This window comes from Lagenorhynchus albirostris, chromosome X (assembly GCF_949774975.1).
Source record: "Lagenorhynchus albirostris chromosome X, mLagAlb1.1, whole genome shotgun sequence".
Taxonomy (NCBI): Eukaryota; Metazoa; Chordata; class Mammalia; order Artiodactyla; family Delphinidae; genus Lagenorhynchus; species Lagenorhynchus albirostris.
This window is the reverse complement of record NC_083116.1, coordinates 52613645-52634611: the sequence shown is the minus strand read 5'-3', so window position 1 is coordinate 52634611 and position 20967 is coordinate 52613645. Positions and strand designations below refer to the sequence as shown.

The window sequence follows — 20967 nt, the reverse complement described above, 5'->3', positions numbered from 1 at the left end:
ATGAATGTTCAATTAATAATATAGTTTTTAATAATTTATCCATAGTCAGTGCTTAAAATTAGCGGCACTCAAAATTTAGTGAACATAAGAATCATGAAGGGTGCAGGTAAAAATGCCGATTTCTAGACCATGACACCTGAGATTCTGATTCAATAGGTCTGTGATGGGACCAACTAATTTGAATATTTAATTTGACCTTGTCACTCACCACCACCACCCCCACTATTCCTAGACCAAGTACTGAGAAATACTGGTTTAAATGATGCAAACTTCATGCTGCTATGGGGGAGAAAAAATAATTTGAATTTATTCAAATAATCATTTTTAAATGCATTATTTTCTTTAATGGTTAAAGCAGATGTGCACTGTATGTTTGATAGGCCACAAACAGGCAGTTTTATTCAGCATAAAGTTTAAGTTAAATTATGTATAAGCCAGAATGACTTCCCTATACCTCAATATGTGAACATTTCTTCCATCTGTTGGATTTTCAAAGCCTCATTTTTATATTTGTAATTTTTTTTCTTCTGAAATGAATCACAGAACTGTACATATTCCTATTTTTATTTTATATAAATTTAAAAAATCAAATAAATTCAATTGTTTTAAAATACATGTACCAAATTCTAAATTTCTGAAGATTATTATCAATTGATTTATAAAGTCACATTTTGTCCATTCCCCCCCACTACCAGCCCTGAGATTACGGCCTTAGATTTCCATAGCACAAGTCACTTATCTTAATCTTTCTGTTTTATCCAAAGATGGTTTATCCCTTGTCTCCCAGAGAGCACTCACTGTCTCCAGATATTGAATTCTAAGATTGTAACAATCAGAAAGACTTTTATTAATACTTTAGAGTATCAATTAGAAGTCCTTTTTTTTTCCACCTTAAGAAATGTCTATTAGGTATGTAAACTTCATAATATACTACCTTTCTAGTTTGATAATTGATTTAACTTGTTTGACTAAAGAATGATTCTCTGGGAAAATGAACTTTTGTTGGCTCATTTGAGAGTAACAGAAAGTTCAGTGGCTTATCTGGATATGAGTTGTTTTCAAGTATAATAAGTTTATCTGAGCAAACTCACCATGAAGTGTGAACTTCTACGATGCTTTGATAATCAGGAACTATATTTTATTCATGTTTCTGTCCCTTGCACTTAGCACAGTATCTAGTACATTGTTGACATTTAACAAATGCTTTTGGAATTTAATTGGATAGGATGTTTAAAATGATAATTCATATCACTATGTGTGTGCAGTGATTCAGATCATATTTATCCATATTTAAAGTGTGTATGAAAATAAACTATTTTCCAAAAGGGCTATCAAATTGAATTATCAGTAATCATCTTGAAATTATAAGTATTCTAGTAATTTTTGTTAATGTTAATATTAATCCATGGGAGAGAAAACTTGGATGTGATTTCTTCATAAAATAATGGCAGCACAAAATTTTTAAAAAGAGAGATTAAAAAATAAAAGCTCCTAAATATTTGGGATTATTAAATATCAAATTAAGCATGCACATTTTTTTTAACATCTTTATTGGGGTATAATTGCTTTACAATGGTGTGTTAGTTTCTGCTTTATAACAAAGTGAATCAGTCATACATAAACATATGTTCCCATATGTCTTCCCTGTTGCGTCTCCCTCCCTCCCACCCTCCCCATCCCACCCCTCCAGGCTGTCACAAAGCACCGAGCCAATATCCCTGTGCCATGCGGCTGCTTCCCACTAGCTATCTACCTTACTGCGTTTGTTAGTGTGTATATGCCCATGACTCTCTCTCGCCCTGTCACAGCTCACCCTTCCCCCTCCCCATAACCTCAAGTCCGTTCTCTAAGAGGTCTGCGTCTTTATTCCTGCTTTACCCCTAGGTTCTTCATGACATTTTTTTCTTAAATTCCATATATATGTGTTAGCATACGGTATTTGTCTTTCTCTTTCTGACTTACTTCACTCTGTATGACAGACTCTAGGTCTATCCACCTCATTACAAATAGCTCAATTTCGTTTCTTTTTATGGCTGAGTAATATTCCATTGTATATATGTGCCACATCTTCTTTATCCATTCATCCGATGACGGGCACTTAGGTTGTTTCCATCTCCGGGCTATTGTAAATAGAGCTGCAATGAACATTTTGGTACATGACTCTTTTTGAATTTTGGTTTTCTCAGGGTATATGCCCAGTAGTGGGATTGCTGGGTCATATGGTAGTTCTATTTGTAGTTTTTTAAGGAACCTCCATACTGTTCTCCATAGTGGCTGAACCAATTCACATTCCCACCAGCAGTGCAAGAGTGTTCCCTTTTCTCCACACCCTCTCCAGCATTTATTGTTTCTAGATTTTTTGATGATGGCCATTCTGACTGGTGTGAGATGATATCTCATTGTAGTTTTGATCTGCATTTCTCTAATGATTAATGATGTTGAGCATTCTTTCATGTGTTTGTTGGCAGTCTGTATATCTTCTTTGGAGAAATGTCTATTTAGGTCTTCTGCCCATTTTTGGATTGGGTTGTTTGTTTTCTTGTTATTGAGCTGCATGAGCTGCTTGTAAATTTTGGAGATTAATCCTTTGTCGGTTGCTTCATTTGCAAATATTTTCTCCCATTCTGAGGGTTGTCTTTTGGTCTTGTTTATGGTTTCCTTTGCTGTGCAAAAGCTTTGAAGTTTCATTAGGTCCCATTTGTTTATTTTTGTTTTTATTTCCATTACTCTAGGAGGTGGGTCAGAAAGGATCTTGCTGTGATTTATGTCATAGAGTGTTCTGCCTATGTTTTCCTCTAAGAGTTTGATAGTTTCTGGCCTTACATTTAGGTCTTTAATCCATTTTGAGCTTATTTTTGTGTATGGTGTTAGGGAGTGATCTAATCTCATACTTTTACATGTATCTGTCCAGTTTTCCCAGCACCACTTATTGAAGAGGCTGTCCTTTCTCCATTGTACATTACTGCCACCTTTATCAAAGATAAGGTGTCCATATGAAGCATGCACATTTTATAGAGTTTACTTTCTTGTGTATCATTCTGTGTACGTTTCTGAGAATTAGCTTAAATTTACATTTATTTTAAATTATTATTACTTTAAACAATATAGCAAATAGTATCTAGCTAAAATAATCTGTTTGAAGTTTTTGCTTATCAATATTTGTTTAAATGACTTTTAATATGTCATATTTGTTAAAATTAATTTTTAAAATAACTCCAGGGACTTCCTTGGCAGTCCAGTGGTTAAGACTCCATGCTTCCACTGCAGGGGGCATGGATTCAATCCCTGGTCTCAGGACTAAGATCCCACATGCTGTGTGGCAAGGCCAAAAATAAATAAAATAAATAAATAAATAAATAAATAAAATAACTCCAGAAGGAAAATAAGACATATTGATGCACTTGGATTTGTGAAAAGCATGTTGTATGTATGTGTGTGTGTGTGTGTGTGTGTGTGTGTATCTTGTGTAACTTCAAGATTATCTCTGTTTTGTCTTCCCCTTGCCTATTATGTCTGAGGTCATATTTTTAAATTTAAACATCACAACATATTTTTTTGGGTTATCATTTAGATCAGAGTAAAATCTTCTGTATAATGCACCACAGATAGACTTTTCCAACTTGTTTTTAAAACCAGTTGTGAGTGAACAATTCTCCTTAATTTGAATTTATCCCATTTCTTGTGACCAACTTCTAAACTTAGAGTTAAACATTTTACCATCAAGTTACTTGTCTTATTTTCTCAAAGTGGTGTAATTATTTTGTTTTATTACTACAACAAAATTTGAATAGGGGGCCTCCCTGGTGGCACAGTGGTTGAGAGTCCGCCTGCCGATGCAGGGGATACGGGTCTGTGCCCCGGTCCAGGAAGGTCCCACATGCCACGGAGCGGCTGGGCCCGTGAGCCATGGCCAATGAGCCTGCGCGTCCGGAGCCTGTGCTCTGCAACTGGAGAGGCCACAACAGTGAGAGGCCCACGTACCGCAAAAAAAAAAAAAAAAAAAAAAAAAAAAAAATTGAATAGGTTCATAGATATGCTATTTTAGAGGAACATGAAAACTAACCTAACTTAACCTAAACACACTGAACAGATTTGAAGATTTGCCGCTCCATGAAACTATTGAACCGAAAATATCCAGCAGCAGTAATATACGGCAAATTCATCTTTCAACAATAGAGTTACATTAATTCTTTTGTGCCATATTTCCATCAGGGAGCTGTGAAGGATGTTAAGTTGCCTGGTTGCCCGTGGTTGCTAAGTGAAGGTGATGTCTTGATTAGCAAAATATTTTCCAGGGGCTGATGTCAAATGGAAGTAAATCTTAGGGGTTTGCTACATTGTTTCCCTGTCAGTAAAAGAAATAGTATTTGGTCTGCCTAACTCTTTTCAGTATTACTTTTTGGAAAAAAAATAAAAAGAGATCTCTTTACTTATTTATGGCAATAACTTAATGCTCCAATATTTTTAACTTTAGCATTCTGTCTGAATTTAAACATTATTACCTAATGGTATTTCCTAAAGTGTTACCAGTTCTTACTCCTGACCTTTATGTCATTTACTTATGGGTCACTTACCTTTTACTCAAAGATTTAAAAATATGTTCAAAATCATTCTTTTCAAAACAGATCATTTATCAGTAATGTTGGGAATCAGTAATATTAGAAAAAACTTTCAGACATCCAAGGAAATAGTCTATATAATTTCTAAGTACAACTATAATTATTGTATGTGTTGATTGCTTACTGAAGAATTGTCAGGGCATGCATGGAAAGCACTAAAAGACATTATTTCAAAATCTCATAGGAACTTCAGAGATCTAGAGATAACACTCCTCATTGAACATTGTAAAATATGACCTACTGTATTTTGTAGGATCTAATCTTTTCAATTTGTGTACCTTAAACCAAATTGTAGAATGCACTTCAAGAATAAGTAATTTTGGAAGATTTATTGAATTTAAACATTAATTAAATTCAGTATTGGGCCTGGAGTTCTTATATTTAGTTCAGAGTATTATAAATGAAGTTGTCTCAACACCAGAGAGCTTAAAGAGCTTCTAAGTACAAATATATTTCAGCAACATTTTTTCCTCCATGGCATCAAATTCATATATTTAATTTTAACAGTTTTATCATTGAAGTTGTCTTCTGTGTCAATAAAAGCAGAATTTTGTATTATAAAGACTGCACCAAATAATAATTAATGCTTATTAAATCAAATTGTATTATTATTCTATCATTCATATATACATATAAACTGAAAATACATTTTAATACTTATAATACCATTGGAATTATCTTTGTTTTTGTTCAGAACAATACTGCATGTTAGCATGATCAAGTTATAGAGAGATAATTTTATATCTGTGAAGTTTCTCACACATATATACACACACACACAGTCATCATTTTATTCCATGGTCACCTCTATGTTAATAATGTCATAGGTATATCATATGTATCATTCACCAAAAATGAGCAAGAACATTTCCTGAATGCAAAAGGAAATGTCTCATATAAAAATTATGAATTAATGACTAATTAGACTATAGTCTGACATTAGAATCCCATTATTCTAATGACTCAATTTATTTTAAAATGTCAAATTGTCTATTCAAAAATATTTAGAAAATTTAAGCAGGACTCCTTGTTTTCTTTTTTTTCTTTTCCCCTTGAAATTGTAGTCAAAGGATTCTGTAATGCAACATCTGAGTCCTACCTTAGACCCACTGAATCAGAATATTTGAGGGTTGGATCCTAGGAATCTGCATTACTAACACATCAACTAGGTGATTTGTATGCATCTAGTGTTTTCTAAACCATGGAATAGCTGGTTACATTAGCTGGCTAGCAATTTTACCAAAATTGAATGCCGTTTTCTCCCTAATTCCCAAATACAATGAAAAGCAACAAAAGTAATATTACAATAGGTCCAAATAATGTATTTAAGGTAAACACATAAGATTGATTTGAGGGTTTGGGGTTAGGAAACAAAATATTTCACTAGTTTCTATTTCATCCTCAGTTTAGATATATTCTAGAAATATGTGTATATAACTTTTTTAAAGCAATGAAAAGGGTAGTGCCATATCAGTTTTCTCTTGGTACAGTAGCATAATAATTTTTTCACCTTTTTAACTTGTAGATCACTTTGAGGTTATTTTTAATACCATTTGTGTGTGTGTGTGTGTGTGTGTGTGTGTGTGTGTGATAAATGGAATATAGGGGTGTTCTTGTTTGTATGTAAAATAAATAGAGGGAGGTCTGTTTTTAGAAAAATATATCTGTATAAAGAGTTGCACAATAAAAGAGTACAGTAATACTACAGATACTAATACTTTGCAATTCTTCTTCCTTCCACCCTCAACTATATTCAACCCTACATTGCTTACTGCTACCTTCCATCACTGACAGTTGTTGCTGGAAGATGCAGCTATTTTAATTTACTCTTTGATTACCAATGGGAATTATAGAACTCCAAATATTTTTTAAAGAGTGACAAGAGTTCAAAGGGAATATTGGTCTTCTAATCTCATATATTTCCAGGATGTTACCCATTTTACCTTAGTAGCAGTTGTTTTTGATGTGCTCTGATGAACACCAGGTAAAGAAGATGAAGTTAAACATGCTTTATGTACACTTGAAAGGGTCTAAAACAAACAGGTTACCAATGTTTGGTACAATGCAATAAATAAATTACCACCATGCCAGCTGATGTGCACTCTTCAGTTTTATTAGGAAAATTTTCTAGGTCATTTTTATTTTTAAACTGGTATTTGATCACCATCACATAGTTTCTTGTTGTGATTTCTACTAACATTAAACAAGAGAATATTTTGTTCCAAGTGTTTATGCAATTAATGACAATGCCAGGTTTTTCATCTTTCACTGTATACTGCATAGTGATTCCAACCTATATAATTCAAGTCAGAAACCATCTGTTGCTTGAATGACATTTGGTTTGTTTAAAATGCATCAATTAAGCAGACATGTTGTGTAACTACAGCAATGGAAGAATTATTTTGCAAATATAAAAGGTCACACCAGAGACAAAGCACTGCTCAAAGCAAAATTTGTGGCTTCTGTCTTGGAAACACATTTTCAAACAATTTAACAACTTGAAAATATTAAATATTGACTAATATTATGAAAAATAAAATGGTTATTTGTATCATATGTGATCTATAAAGCCATCATCTCCTAAGCCCACATTATCACCAACAATAAAGTGGTAAATATTTAAGGTCTGACTTTGTTAATTACATAAATAAATTACATGGGTAAAAAGGAAAAGAGTAAAATGTAAATGATCTGAAAATACTGTGTCAGGGAGGAAAAATTTTCATTTACCCCTCTTGGTTCTTCTAGCTGGTCTAAGAATAAAATTGACATGAGGTAGACTAACAGTAGAAAAATCATACAAAAGTTTACTAACATGTATACATGGGAGAGACTCAGAAGAACTGAGTAACTTGCCAAAATGGCCGCAGCCCTTACCTTAAATACCATCTCCAGCTAAAGACAAAAGAGGATGTTGGATGGGAGAGGCAGTAATGGGAGATGACCAAGCACAGCACAGTAAACAAGAGTAAGGTTGTTATGCAAATTTAAGCCATTGAATTCTCCATTAATAAGAGTTTCTAAATCTTCAGGTACAGGGAGGGACACACCCTTACAAATGGAGATTTCCCTTACAAATGTAAATGTTTCTTATAAAAGGGTAACTCCTACTTGGTTTTCAGTTTTTCCCGTGTCTACTGCTTTGAAAAGAACCAGCTTAAAAAAATTAATATGCCAAAGAGACATATTTCAGGGTGGCAAATTCTGCTCCTCTACAGATGCCAAATTAAGTTGGAGATTTTAGCTTGGAATAGGAATATTAGTAGATGAGGCTTAACTATCTTCAAACACTGGAAGCCTTGTCATGTACAAGAATCACACTTATTCTATATAGCTACAGAAGACAGATATAGTAATAATTGGTGGAAATTTCTCCTTCTGTCAATGTTTTTATTTCCAGCAGCTACCAAGAGTTCTATTACATTTTGAGCTGGAGAACCAAATAATCAAAGATGTTAAACTCAAATAAAAAAGCAGAGTAAGGCAGACATGATTCTTAGCATGAACTTACCTGTTAAATATTTTAGCAATTCACATGCCTTTTTTTTTTTTTATCTTTCTTACTTCCTTGAATGACTGTTTTTTGAATAGTTTGAGGTTACCAGATAACTGCTTTTGGACAATGAAGGTCCTATGATGATTTATATATTTAAATGTAAGTCACTAAATCTACATGTGGTTAGCACCAAAAACAATGTAGAAATGTTTCATCTATTTTTTAAAATTGATACTTGGGTTTTGTCTTAGAGACCATTGCAATGGCCTGGTTTCAATTTTAATATCTGGTTTTAATTTTTGTACACATGCCAGTTTCAAAGCATGTTAGGTTTTCAGTTTTGTTCTATTTTCATTGTTAGTCACACAATTGTAGTTTCTGTAGATTCAAATTCACAAAACTCAATTGCCAATTTAACAATTCATCATAGTACCTATCTACAAATAGATTATTTCCATTTTGATTAAGCTGAAATGATTCATGACTCAAGGAAAGATGCCCTCAAGAAATGCCATGTAGTCTTCTATCAAATGAATATGTCTGACAATTGCCAAAAATTAAATAAATAAAATAAAATTTTAAAAATGACCAAGTGCCATGAAAAATAATCATGGCAAAATAGAGCTAAGAGAAGATCTGATTCTGGAGAAGATCATGAAGAACTTCCTGCATATGCTAGTAATAAGTTATGGTATTAAAAAAATAAAAGCCTTGAAGGGTAAACATTTCAGGAACATAATGTGAAAGGGAAAATGAGAAATTATACAGACCTTTCAAATTTTATGAAATGGAACCCTGAAAAAACAATCAGGTGAACTGATATATCCTGCAAGATGACTTGAGTTGGAAACGCAGGAGGCTTTATAACTATAAGTATAGGGTCAAATAATAAAGGACTACTATAAAATATGTCATCTGGGAGTTTTTACACTGGGAATTATGAGCTGCAAGTGAGATATATGTGCTGACCATGTAATGCTGGTGAAAATTTCAAGTTGAATTTCTAACTATTTTCACATTTAACTTTATAATATATTGAGTAATTATAAATTCTTTTGCAAAGAGACAGGACCCATGGGAAAATGCAGATTACCTCTGACATTCAGAATGAAGCTGTTGATTATTATAGAATAGGGGAGCTCAGAAGCTTAAAATGTGTTAGTTTGATATCAAAAATGTTTTATATATGAATCAAAAACACTCTTGCATATGGTAATCTTTAAAAAATAATAACCCTATCTATGATTACCCTTTCTAATCAGAGTTCCTGGTGTTGGCAGTGAATCTAAGGTAGACTGGGTCAAGGTATATTAGAATTGGAGTCAGGGGGAATGCAAGGATGTATGATTAGTTTGAAAACTTTGACAGGTAATTCTAATGAGCCCTCTAAAACATGATACTCAAGCATTCAATAATGAGATTCATAGGCTGGCCTATCTGTATGCAGCCTCTTTGCTTCCCGATTAACCTTTCTAAAATGCCACTTACATCATGTTATGGAAATGTAACAATATTCACCTGATATTTAGTATGGAATTATGCCTTCATGAGGTATAATGGACACAAGAATGTTGGGAATTTGATAGTTTGCCTGTAAATGATTCATCTAGGTAACACCGATATTATTTCTGAGCATTCATACATTTTGGAATTTTGATTAATTTGAGGTAAAAAGAAGGCATGTAGATTATAGGGAGAGGCTGTCTGTCGACTTTTCTCTTACTGGCAGAAAAATAACTAGACTTTCAGTACAGACATTTATTCATGAATAATCCAGGATTTGTTTCCATCCCGTAAAGGCACCATTGCAATCAATAGATTGCTTTAATTTGAATGCCACAGCTTCCTAGAAGAGTAGCAGACAGACAAATTATGACATGGTCATTAACGTAATAGCTCTTTTATATTGCACAGTAATCATCGTCAACACTTGAAAAAAGGGAATTATTTAGTCTTCTCTTTGAGAGACCTAAGGAATGATTTTCATGAAATAGTTAATATTTCTAAATATACTGGATAAGAAAAATACCTCTGTATCTTGAATACGTCCATATTATGAATCTGAGCAGAAAAGTGCCATCAGAGATTAGGGATTCATCCATTAAAAAGTAAAGGGTAAATGAGTTAAACCAGATTGCCAAAATTTACTACAAAGGATTCATAAATTGTTAAGTTCATATAATTATTTTATGTTCAGTTCTATCTAGAAGTGTCACAAATTGCAAAATGCAAGTTTAAGTAGGAATTATTAAAGTAACCCTAGGAAAAAATAGTTAGCTGTTCTTTTCCCATTAAAAATTAAATTTTCAGAAGCCTTTTGAAACAATTCCTTAAAAATTAAATTCTAACAATTTCATCTAAGGAACTATTTCATGGAGATTTTGTAAAATGATGGACAACCTAGTTAATCACCCATGTGCCAATAAACAGCCTCTTGTGAATTCACTGAATAAAGAAATAGAATATTACATTTAATCAATGATATTTGAATGCCTTCTATAGATTATAGAAATAGGTAAAAAAAATGCTTTAGACTGTAAACTTTGAAACTGTGAATTGAGAAAGAAATCAAATCCTCAGTATGCAGTTGAACTTCAGACTATTTTAAAATGATATAGAGCCATTAATGACCAAACAACATACCTTGGTTTCCACTTGAAGCATTCTGATATTTGTTAAAGTTAATATAGACAAGAGAGTTTATTAATATGACTGAAATCTCAAAGGTGTATACGTAATAATGTCACATATAAGAACTGCATTTCAGGAACAGGATGCTGGTGCTTGTGGTGTTTTACGGGCATTCAGGAAAGGACAAAAAACAGTTGTGTTCACTAAAGGGAGTCCTTACCAACCCATTTATTCCCTCTTATGTACCCTTAAGGGGATTCAATTTATGAGTATCAGAAGAGTTGGGGGTCAATACGTGACCTGGCTAATTACAGATTCACTCTAGGGCATTCCTTTGCAAGGGATTTTAGTTGTTACTAGTTACAGGTGTCATAGGATGGGATATCTTTTTGACTTAAATTGCCTTCGTCTTTTCTGTGTAGATAAGCAATTGAACACAAAACTCCATTTCTCTTACATCTGGAAGTAATATATATATAGGCCCTACTTTTATCATTTGATAGACCTTTACCTTTTATTCACTGGCAATTTTAATTCTGTTAGGGTATATGATTCCATGCTTAACTAGCACATGTTAAATTCTAGATTCATTTATTTTTGTCAGCAGTAATTATTTTCCTATATATAGATTCTATTATCTAGGTCTAATACTTTAAAAAAAGCTAAATGATAAAAATACTTGAAATATCTGACTTATGTCTTAATAGAAAATTAAAATACCTCTTAACAGTTATGCATTGTAGTGGAACAACTGTAAATTAGTCTCATGCTTAACTGGCTTATTTTATATACAATGACTTTTAAATTTATGTGTTAAGTATTATTTTGACTTTAAGTTACATATAATAACTGACTGTTGATAAATGTCTACAATACAATGTTTCAGGCATTTTTAAATACTGTTTTTCCAGTTCTTGAATTTTTAAAAGTTTTGTGAGCATAAATGCTTATATCTTACTTGAAGTGGCTGAAAATATATTCACAACTATAAGTAATTTTTGGAATTAAATGGGGTTTAACCTATAACTAAATGAGCTTATGGCTTCTTAGAGAGAGAACAGTCAAATGCAGCTTTGCTGGACAGACAAAATTAGCTCACTGTGTCCTCACATGGCAGAAGGGGAGAGGGAGGTCTCTTGGGCTGCTTTTATAAGGACACTAATCTCATTAATGAGGGCTCCATCCTCATAACCTAATCACTTCCCAAAGACCCCACCTCCAAATGCTATTATGTTGAGGATTAGGTTTCAACATATGAATTCTGAGAGGACACAAACATACAGTCTACAGCAATACCAACATCTGAAGAAATGGCTGACTGTCAAGCCTGAACCTGTGAAAGTATATGCACTCCGTCATGGAAATTTCTAGTGCCTAATTACATGTACCCTTTGATATGTATAAATTCCTTAAATAATTATCTCTAAATTGCATCTTTCATGCTACTAGTAGTTAAATGTTTTGGTTGATCTATTGTTACATAGCAAACTATCCTTAATCTTTGGAGCATAAAACAAAAATCAATTGTACTTAACATTTTTTAAGTCAGGAATTTAGGTAGTGCACAGCAGAGATTGCTATCTCTGCTCTACAGTGATTGGTATCTCAAATGGAACGGCTCAAATATCTGGAGATGGCTGGGATGGATGGCTCAAAGGAGACCATAAGCTATAATGTCCAGAATGGATTCTTTACATACATATTTAGCACTAATCTCGAGTGGTTGGAGCAGCTGGGCCTCTCTGGGTATTGTATTATACTTTCTTTTTATGGAGTTTTTCCACATGGGAAGCTTGAACTTCCTCACTGTATGGCAGTCTCCAAGTAGTCAGACTACTTTCAACTTAGCTGATTTTCCTGAATGAGTATTCTAAGGGAGCAAGGCAAAAACTGTGAGATTTGGTTACACAGGGCCTCTCCATATTCATTGTGGTAGAAGACTACATAAGGGTCTGAATACCAAGATGTGAGGTCCATTGTCAGGGCTATCTTCAGAGACTAGCTACTACATGTAGCAATACCTCAAACAAAATTACTGCTACATCTGGTGGAGTTACCACACTATTGGATGTCATGAACCAAATCCTTCATCTTTATATATTGGCATGTATAAGTTTTTTATATTCTGCTATAATTACTATGAGATGATCCCTGTAGTTTACTTTTATAATTATCAACTGTTATCCATACCAAGTAATTATTTTTATTGTTTAGAGTGTAGAATTGATTTAAATGAATTCCAATTCAAAATCTTGCCCTTAAGATTCTTTGAAAAGATGATTTGTAATTTTAATTTGTAAGCCTACATGATTGAATAAATTTGTATTATTATTTACTGTTTCTGCCCACCAGAATCTTACAGATATAACAGTAAAATTTCATTATATTTATTCAAGTTTATTATTCAAAAAATGAAATCTTGTCAAATTATAGTTAAATAAATCCATGTTCAAATGATGATCAGAATATCCAATGTGCTCAAATGTCAATATGGGTGACAGCCTCTTGCTTTAGAACAAGTTAACTTTTATTCTGCAACTGGATATGCCCTGTTAAAAAAAATATAATAAAAGCAATTCTGCTGCCAGGTAAAGCAGGTTTGAACACAGAGCTGACTGTTCACAAAAGCCTGAAATCGTTCACAACTCAAGATAATATTAATGTGACTTCACTAGATAGCTGAAATAATACATTTTCTAAATTGGATGTATTAAGCAATTATTCAGATCATAGCTGAAACCCTGTAATTTTCTGTCTTTTTCAGTCCCAGCGGCGTGTCACATTTCACCTACCAGAAGGCTCTCAGGAAAGCAGCAGTGATGATGGACTAGGAGACCATGATACAGGCAGCCTTCCCAGCACATCCCATGCCCTGCCCCTTGGCTATCCTCAGGAGGAGTACTTTGATCATGCTGCACCCAACAACCGCACTGAAGGGGATGGCAACTCTGATCCTGAATCCAGTAAGTGATACCTCTCTAGTCCTGCAGTATAAATGGGCTTACTGTGTTTGAAAATCAAACAACTGCAGCCATAATAACATTGGCCATTTAATTATGTTAGTAACACATTTTCAAAAAGTAAAAACACAGAATTAGGTGGAAGGCATATATGCAGCAGTTTATCATTTTTGAAATATGTGATCACATCTACTTTGAAATTTACTATGAAATTTGAATAGTCATTTTGTTTAGACATAGAGTTTTCCATTTACCTATACATACATATGTATTTATATGTATATAATCAGCCAGATTATTTTATTCATTTATTTCTGTACAGATAAAATATTTTTTATAATTCATATAAAGTATTTTCTAGATTTTATTTTTAATCTTTAATAGAGATAAGAATCATAAACAATTAATTCTTTTTTGAGGAAATAAGAGATCCTGACTCCAAGGTAGAAGAATTGGTCTGAGGTTTTCAATAATGTATTGAAACCACATGCCTTAAGCCATGTTACTATTTAGAAAAACATTTAGATTTGGTCTCCAGACTGAAGGTATTAAAGGATATATTTTGCACAATCCAAAGATGTTGAACTCTTGAAAAGGATCATGAAGTTGATACTAAATAGAGTTCATTAAATTTATTATCTTGAACATGTATCTTGAACATCACTACTTCCTCATAATTTTGGGAAATACAAAATTTGGTAAGATTATACATATCTCAGAAGATTCTTATATTTGAAGAATTATAAGTTGCCTCAGGTATGTTTTATGTACATAAATCTGTGTAGGTCCAAAAGAGCATATATGTGATAGAGAAGAGTCATAGGTATAAAACAAGAAGAAAAAAGGGACCACATAACATATAAAATAAATATAAAATAGAAATTTTGTAAGGTATTTTGAGCATTATGGATTGTATGGATATATAATTTAAATAAACCTCCAGTTTTGAGAACAAAATGGCTTCCCCATCATTGTATTTTATTTATTTATTTATCCCAACATTGTATTTTAATCTCTATTTTCTAAACTCAAAAAACTAAGGGAAATGCATTGGTTAAAGATCAGAATGTAATCTGAGACTAAGCATACAGAACCAATGACAGCATAACAAAATTTTTCTCTCTACAAAAGTAGACACTGGATATTAAAAGTGTTTTCAATATAAACATTTTAGAGACTATTTAGACACCAAATTCAGAAAGTCCTAAACATCTGTCTCTTTATTTAATTTTATACTTAAAACAATTTATCAGCATTCATTCTGAGGATGAAAAATTCTTCCATAATATGCAATACTAATCTACCTTTCATTTACTTATGTATAACATGATATAGTGACTTCTGGTAGAAATACATGACTGTGACTATATCTTCTGCTATAATGAACTCAGAGACAATTTCTAATAAGAATACGGTCATAAGTTACAAATATGCATTAAGCAAAGGTATCTTTGTTCTTTTTTACTTCATAAGTTATTATTGTAATTGTAGGCCTATCTCTGCCTTGTTAACGGATAGAAATATATAGATGAAATAAGCATCATTTTTATAAACTAGAGAGAATTGATTCCTTTGCGTATGATGTGTTATTAAACCCTTTTCTTAGAGGATTGTATAGCAACAATTAAAGAATAAACTCAAAGTAAGCATCCACAGTGTGGATCTAACCCTGAAATAAATTTTCAAGCCGAATGAGACTAAGATGGTACATTATTGATAGTAATAGGGGCAGAATTGGTATGGGCTAGAAACTATTATAAAACATTTAAGGAGCTTCCCTGGTGGCGCAATGGTTGAGAGTCTGCCTGTCGATGCAGGGGTCACGTGTTCATGCCCCGGTCTGGGAAGGTCCCACATGCCGCAGAGCTCCTGGGCCCGTGGGCCATGGCCACTGAGCCTGAGCATCCAGAGCCTGTGCTCCGCAACGGGAGCGGCCACAACAGTGAGAGGCCCGCGTATCGAAAAAAAAAAAAAATTCAAATGCAGAGTTCTTTACAGGACCACATTTTATTAGTAGTTAAGAGTGCAAGTATATACCTGAAACTAACATAATACTATAAATCAACTGTATTTCAATAAAAAAACTGCAAGTGTTAGTAACAATATAAGAGCTTTATTTATTTTTTTTATTTTTTAATTTTTTTTTGCGGTACAGGAAACATTTTTTCAGGCAAATTTGATATACTAGTATTGTGTTAATTATTCATCCGAAAAATTCAATGAGAAAATACCATTCAGTTTGTTAGAAAGAATAATAATAATGGTATATATATTTAAGGGGCCAGTAGCCGTTACTTTTCCAAAAGATGTCACAGAAAATCATCTAAATCTATAATTCAGCAAATGTTACCCATATAAATGTTAATTAGGTACTTTTGTTTGTTGCCAAGTTTGACTTCTTAAATCCTCCGATATTTTTTTAAATGCATTTTTGAGCAAAGCTACACATCAATTCCCATACCACAACAGAAAGAAAAGTGAATGGCTGGGCTTCCCTGGTGGCGCAGTGGTTGAGAGTCCGCCTGCAGATGCAGGGGACACGGGTTCGTTCCCCAGTCCGAGAAGATCTCACATGCCACGGAGCGGCTGTGCCTGTGAGTCATGGCCACTGAGTCTGCGCGTCCCGAGCCTGTGCTCCGCAACGGGAGAGGCCACAACAGGGAGAAGCCAGTGTACCGCAAAAAAAAAAAAAAAAAAAAAAAAAAAAGTGAATGGCATCATTTTGTTAATATTGTTATGTGAAACAAACAGGAAATGCATTCAAACTGAGAAAGAAAAGTTATGCTGCTTTTAAAGGTTAATTATCCACCCAGGCCAATTCTGTCTCAGCTGGCTATGTATTTGAAAGATAGTTTCCTAAACTGTGTTCATTCTTAGCCTGTATAGTAGTGTCAGTCCAGGGAGGGAAAAGTAAAATAAATAAATAATTTAAATCAGCTCAACAAACCTGAAGTCACAGATTTCGAAAGATAAACCAATCAGTATTTCTAAGGAGTGACATTATCAACTATCAATTGTATTTGTTCTGTCCCACCTGGAAGAAGGGACTGAGCTCAGTGCTCCTGGATTCTGAAGGTATAAAACAAATGTCTGCTAATTTTCATTGCCTTGACAATAGACAACAACATTCAGCTTTATCCATCTATTGAAATAAAAAAAAAATCCTTCACATAGAGTAATATTTTTTAAGCTAACAATAATATCAAATAAGTCACTTTTATTGATTCTCACAGGGAAATCATTGCAGTCATGAATACTGTCTGTGCCTACCAGCTTATTTTAGTCCCTGGTGTGTTATATAAATAATAGTGTATATAAATAGATTAGAAAGAATGGTTCCACCCAAGAGTTCAGCTGTCTGCCATTGCTTGGGAATGAATAAGGCACACTGATAGTAGTTGTATACTAAATGAGCTTAGGCAGATATAAATAGTGATCTAGTGGCAGATGCTCTGTAATTTGTATTAATTTTATCACTTAAATTGACATGCTTTCAAAAACTCAATTTTTTTCTTTTCATACTTACGAAAGTTAAAATATATATCTTAATAAGAAAATGGGTGAAACAAATCCTACTGCACCATCCTATCATATCTAACTTTCCTATACAGGAAATGCAATCACCATACAAAGCAATCAAAAAGTGACATCTCATTTGGCGTATCTAGGCTTTGTGAAGTCAATGAAGGATTTATACTAGAGATAATCTAAAAAAAAAAAAAGAGTCACAAAAGTCATGGATCAAGATGAAAAGTATACCTCTGAAGTTGGAAACTTGAAGACATTTACAGGATTCCATTTGGGTGACAGCCTTTAAGATGAGTGTATCTTTAGTATCTTAAATCTAATATGGATTAGATAGAGTTTTATCAGTCAAAAGCAGGCCACTCTAAGTAAAGCAATCTCTGATCTTGTCTTTTCTGTTTGAAAATGACAAGCACTAGAAGCTTGGCACAAGCTGCCAATTGAAAGCCAATGCCATAAGGTCTAGAATGTCAGTAAGCTTAAAAAACCACCTTCAGTGGCAGAGAATATGTGGCCTTCTCTTCACAATAAGCCTTCCTTTGTGTCTAAATTTTTATTAGGCTACCTATACCACATAATAAAGTTCATTTGACATTTATATTTCTGTTATTTATGAGCCATGAGGCAGTTCTTTTTATGACCTTCTGTCTTTCTTCTGCTTTTTTTTATCTTACTCTTACTTCTCACTTTGCCTATAAGACAAGAATGTTTGCCATGTGTTCTTTTTTGTAGTTCTTTGAAAGATAATACAATCAGTCATGCAAGATGCAACTTTGGGGTGACTTGGACTATTTAGTAGTATTAGCCATATACCAATTTCTTGTCTTAAAATAATTTATAAATTTTAATGAATGAGAAGCACTATAGCAATATATTTTGTCCCCATGACACTTTTAAATTGTACAGTAACTTGCAAGTCTCATAACTGCTTGCATCAACAGAACACTCGACAACTAGTAAGTATATCAAGGAAATCATTAAATAATGAATAATTATAGATGATCTATCTTACCATGATTTCTGCAATTTGTTAATTTACATCTTTATCAAATGTTGAAGATTCCCAGTAGAGAATAGAAGTGACAGTGTTTGCTGAACCAATTTTTCCCCATTTTAATCAATAATCTTAGTAATTTTTGTCCCAGTTCCACTAAAATAAAAATAAAGTACACGATCATCTGGCACTTTATCAATCTTATATTGGAAAAAATGTGTAGGTTACATAAAAAAGTTCTTCTAAGTAGTATATATGAAATTAACCTTTAAAAGTATATTTTTTGTCAGAAATTTCTTCTGTAATATGTATAGTTCTCAAAAGCAATGAGAAAACAGATGATTTTAAATATTACTTTGAGGTATCTATGTAAATCATACTTTTAAAAAATTTGGATGTTGACTAATAGTTTTATTGTAATACTTCATTTTGTAATCACTATCCATGAAATATTTTTACCACAGACCACAGTACATCAACTCATTTAGGCCATTATTTTGCATATTATAGGGTTCTAATTCAGGCACTGCAATTAATTAGCTATGTGGCCTTGGACAGGCATTTTAACCTACTGAATCTTCTTTTCCTTAGCTAAAAAATAAGGGGATTATACTGATCTCTAATGTCCCTTCTAGTGTCATAATTTTGTAACTATTAAAATCGCAAAATGTACATGTTCAGATGTTGCCATTTATATAGTCTTTGAATTTCAGAGCTCTAAGGGACCTTAATGCCATTTAGTCCAACTCCCTCATTATGCAAATGAGACAACTGAGATTTAAGCCTTTTAAGCAATAGCTTAATGTCCTAAACCAAGATTTAATGTTTATCATGTTCTAAACTAGAAGAGTCACTAATGTTGGTAAGCAGCTACTTTTTGTAATTTAAATGAAGCAACTTGTTGAGAATAGACAAGTATAAAATTTAAATATTTACCATCCCTCAAGGGGAATGTTATAATATATCCATATGGAAATATTTTTAATATATGTGATGAGGCCTTGTATTAAAATTTTAAAATGGTTCCCATTTAGCATCTTATAGAACTGAAAGGCAATTGAGCAATATGGACTGATCATTTCTAAAATTACTATTAGTGCTAACCAATGAAAGTTTTATAGGGAAAATTGAAAACATGCTGAATCTTAATGATTGCTATGTCAGGAAACTAGCTAATCTTTACTATGATTATCTAACATACATAAATTTTGATTGTGTGTGTGTGTGCATGCATGTGTGTGTGCATACTACTTACAGAGCAAATTGGGATTAAAAATTAATTGTACAAAGTTAATTTCCTCTGAATAGGGTGAAAAGTACATAAAAAGGATCTCAGGGGGGTGAAACAGAATGAATATGTGAACATATCCCTCATCCTTTCTGCTGAAAACTCAACTCTTCCTCCATTCTGAAATTCCTGTCATTCTATCCTACTTCAATTTCCTAGCAGAATGTTGAAGTTATAATTAACAGGGAAGTGATTTTGATAGACTCAAGTCTACTGAGTTAATAGTGTGCCGTATAGTAAAAATATTTGGAGAAAACATTATAATAGTCTTTTATGGACACTGATCAGAACTGTAGATAAAGGCATGATAACTTTTAGAGCTATAAAGCAGCTGTACTCTGCTCAAACTTTTAAATTATGTGAAGAAGTTTGTCTTACCTAGAAAGTATGTTTGCTTTTATTTATACTAAATTGATGACATGGAAGTTAATCCTCTGGATTGAGAAAATCACATTGAAATTAAAAAAAAATATTTTGAGAAAAATACTTTTTGGTCTTACAAATAGCATTATTTTTACAGCTCAAAATTATCTAAGCATGTAAAATATGATGATTTTCATTTGACTTTTTGATATTCTACTCCTATTCTTTGGCTCATCAGCAGTGTAGCACAAGGCTCACTGGCACATTATCATTTTTGTTTTAATGGCCTAGTTTTCCAGGGTTGGGGTCAGATCAGATTTACTTACATGTAGATCTATGCATGGAAATTAATCCAAAACTGAATTGCACAATTCCTTCTTAATTGATGGTTCTATTCAACTACACCCTGCTTATCTCTTTTCGAAACATGTGTTCTCATAATGTATAAATACTTCTTGGCTTTGATTTGAAGGAGAAGCCAATTTTGCAGAGGCACGTACATGTTGTCTAAGTCATTTTAAAGAATGTAGCAAATTAATCTTTAGCAAATTATATGACTAAGTTAAATATTAACAAGAAATTCAGGGATTCTTTGCTTAATTCAAACTCCAGTTACAAGGATGCAGTACTCATCTGAGATGTTTTTGAAATATGAATGCACCAAAGGCCTTTTCAATTGTTGGATTATCATGCTTTTTATTGAGCTGTTTCTGTTTGTTTTTTCCTAGAGATCATTTTCTATCAAATGTAGTTTTACAAGTTTAGAACTATTACAAACATTGCAATACTAATGTTTTGTCCTCTTCTCCAGTGCTGATTCTGAGTTGAATTGGACAGGAGAACAGGATATATCAAAAACTTCACACAGGTATCTGTTTTTATTCAAGTAGAAAATTGGAATTTGGGGATTCAACCAGAAGTAAATCCAAATATTGAAATTCCAATGAAAAATCCCATCATATTGAACTATTAAGACTTCCCTTCTGAAAGAACTAGCCATTACCTTTTTGCAGAACAACTTAGCTTCCAAAATATAATACCTGAAATCCAAATATCATGAGGAAAGATCTTAAACACATTGAACCCAATTC

General features: G+C 33.0%; 1 protein-coding gene across 6 annotated transcripts in view; it reads left to right on the top strand.

The window, feature by feature from the left end:
- Positions 1-20967, top strand: part of PCDH11X (protocadherin 11 X-linked) — a 704983-nt gene that overhangs the window by 482041 nt on the left and 201975 nt on the right. For all 6 annotated transcript variants that reach the window (XM_060137157.1, XM_060137156.1, XM_060137155.1 and 3 more), the window contains one exon: positions 13511-13709. In XM_060137157.1, coding sequence (XP_059993140.1) covers positions 13511-13709 — 199 coding nt within the window. The remainder of the gene's footprint in view (positions 1-13510; positions 13710-20967) is intronic.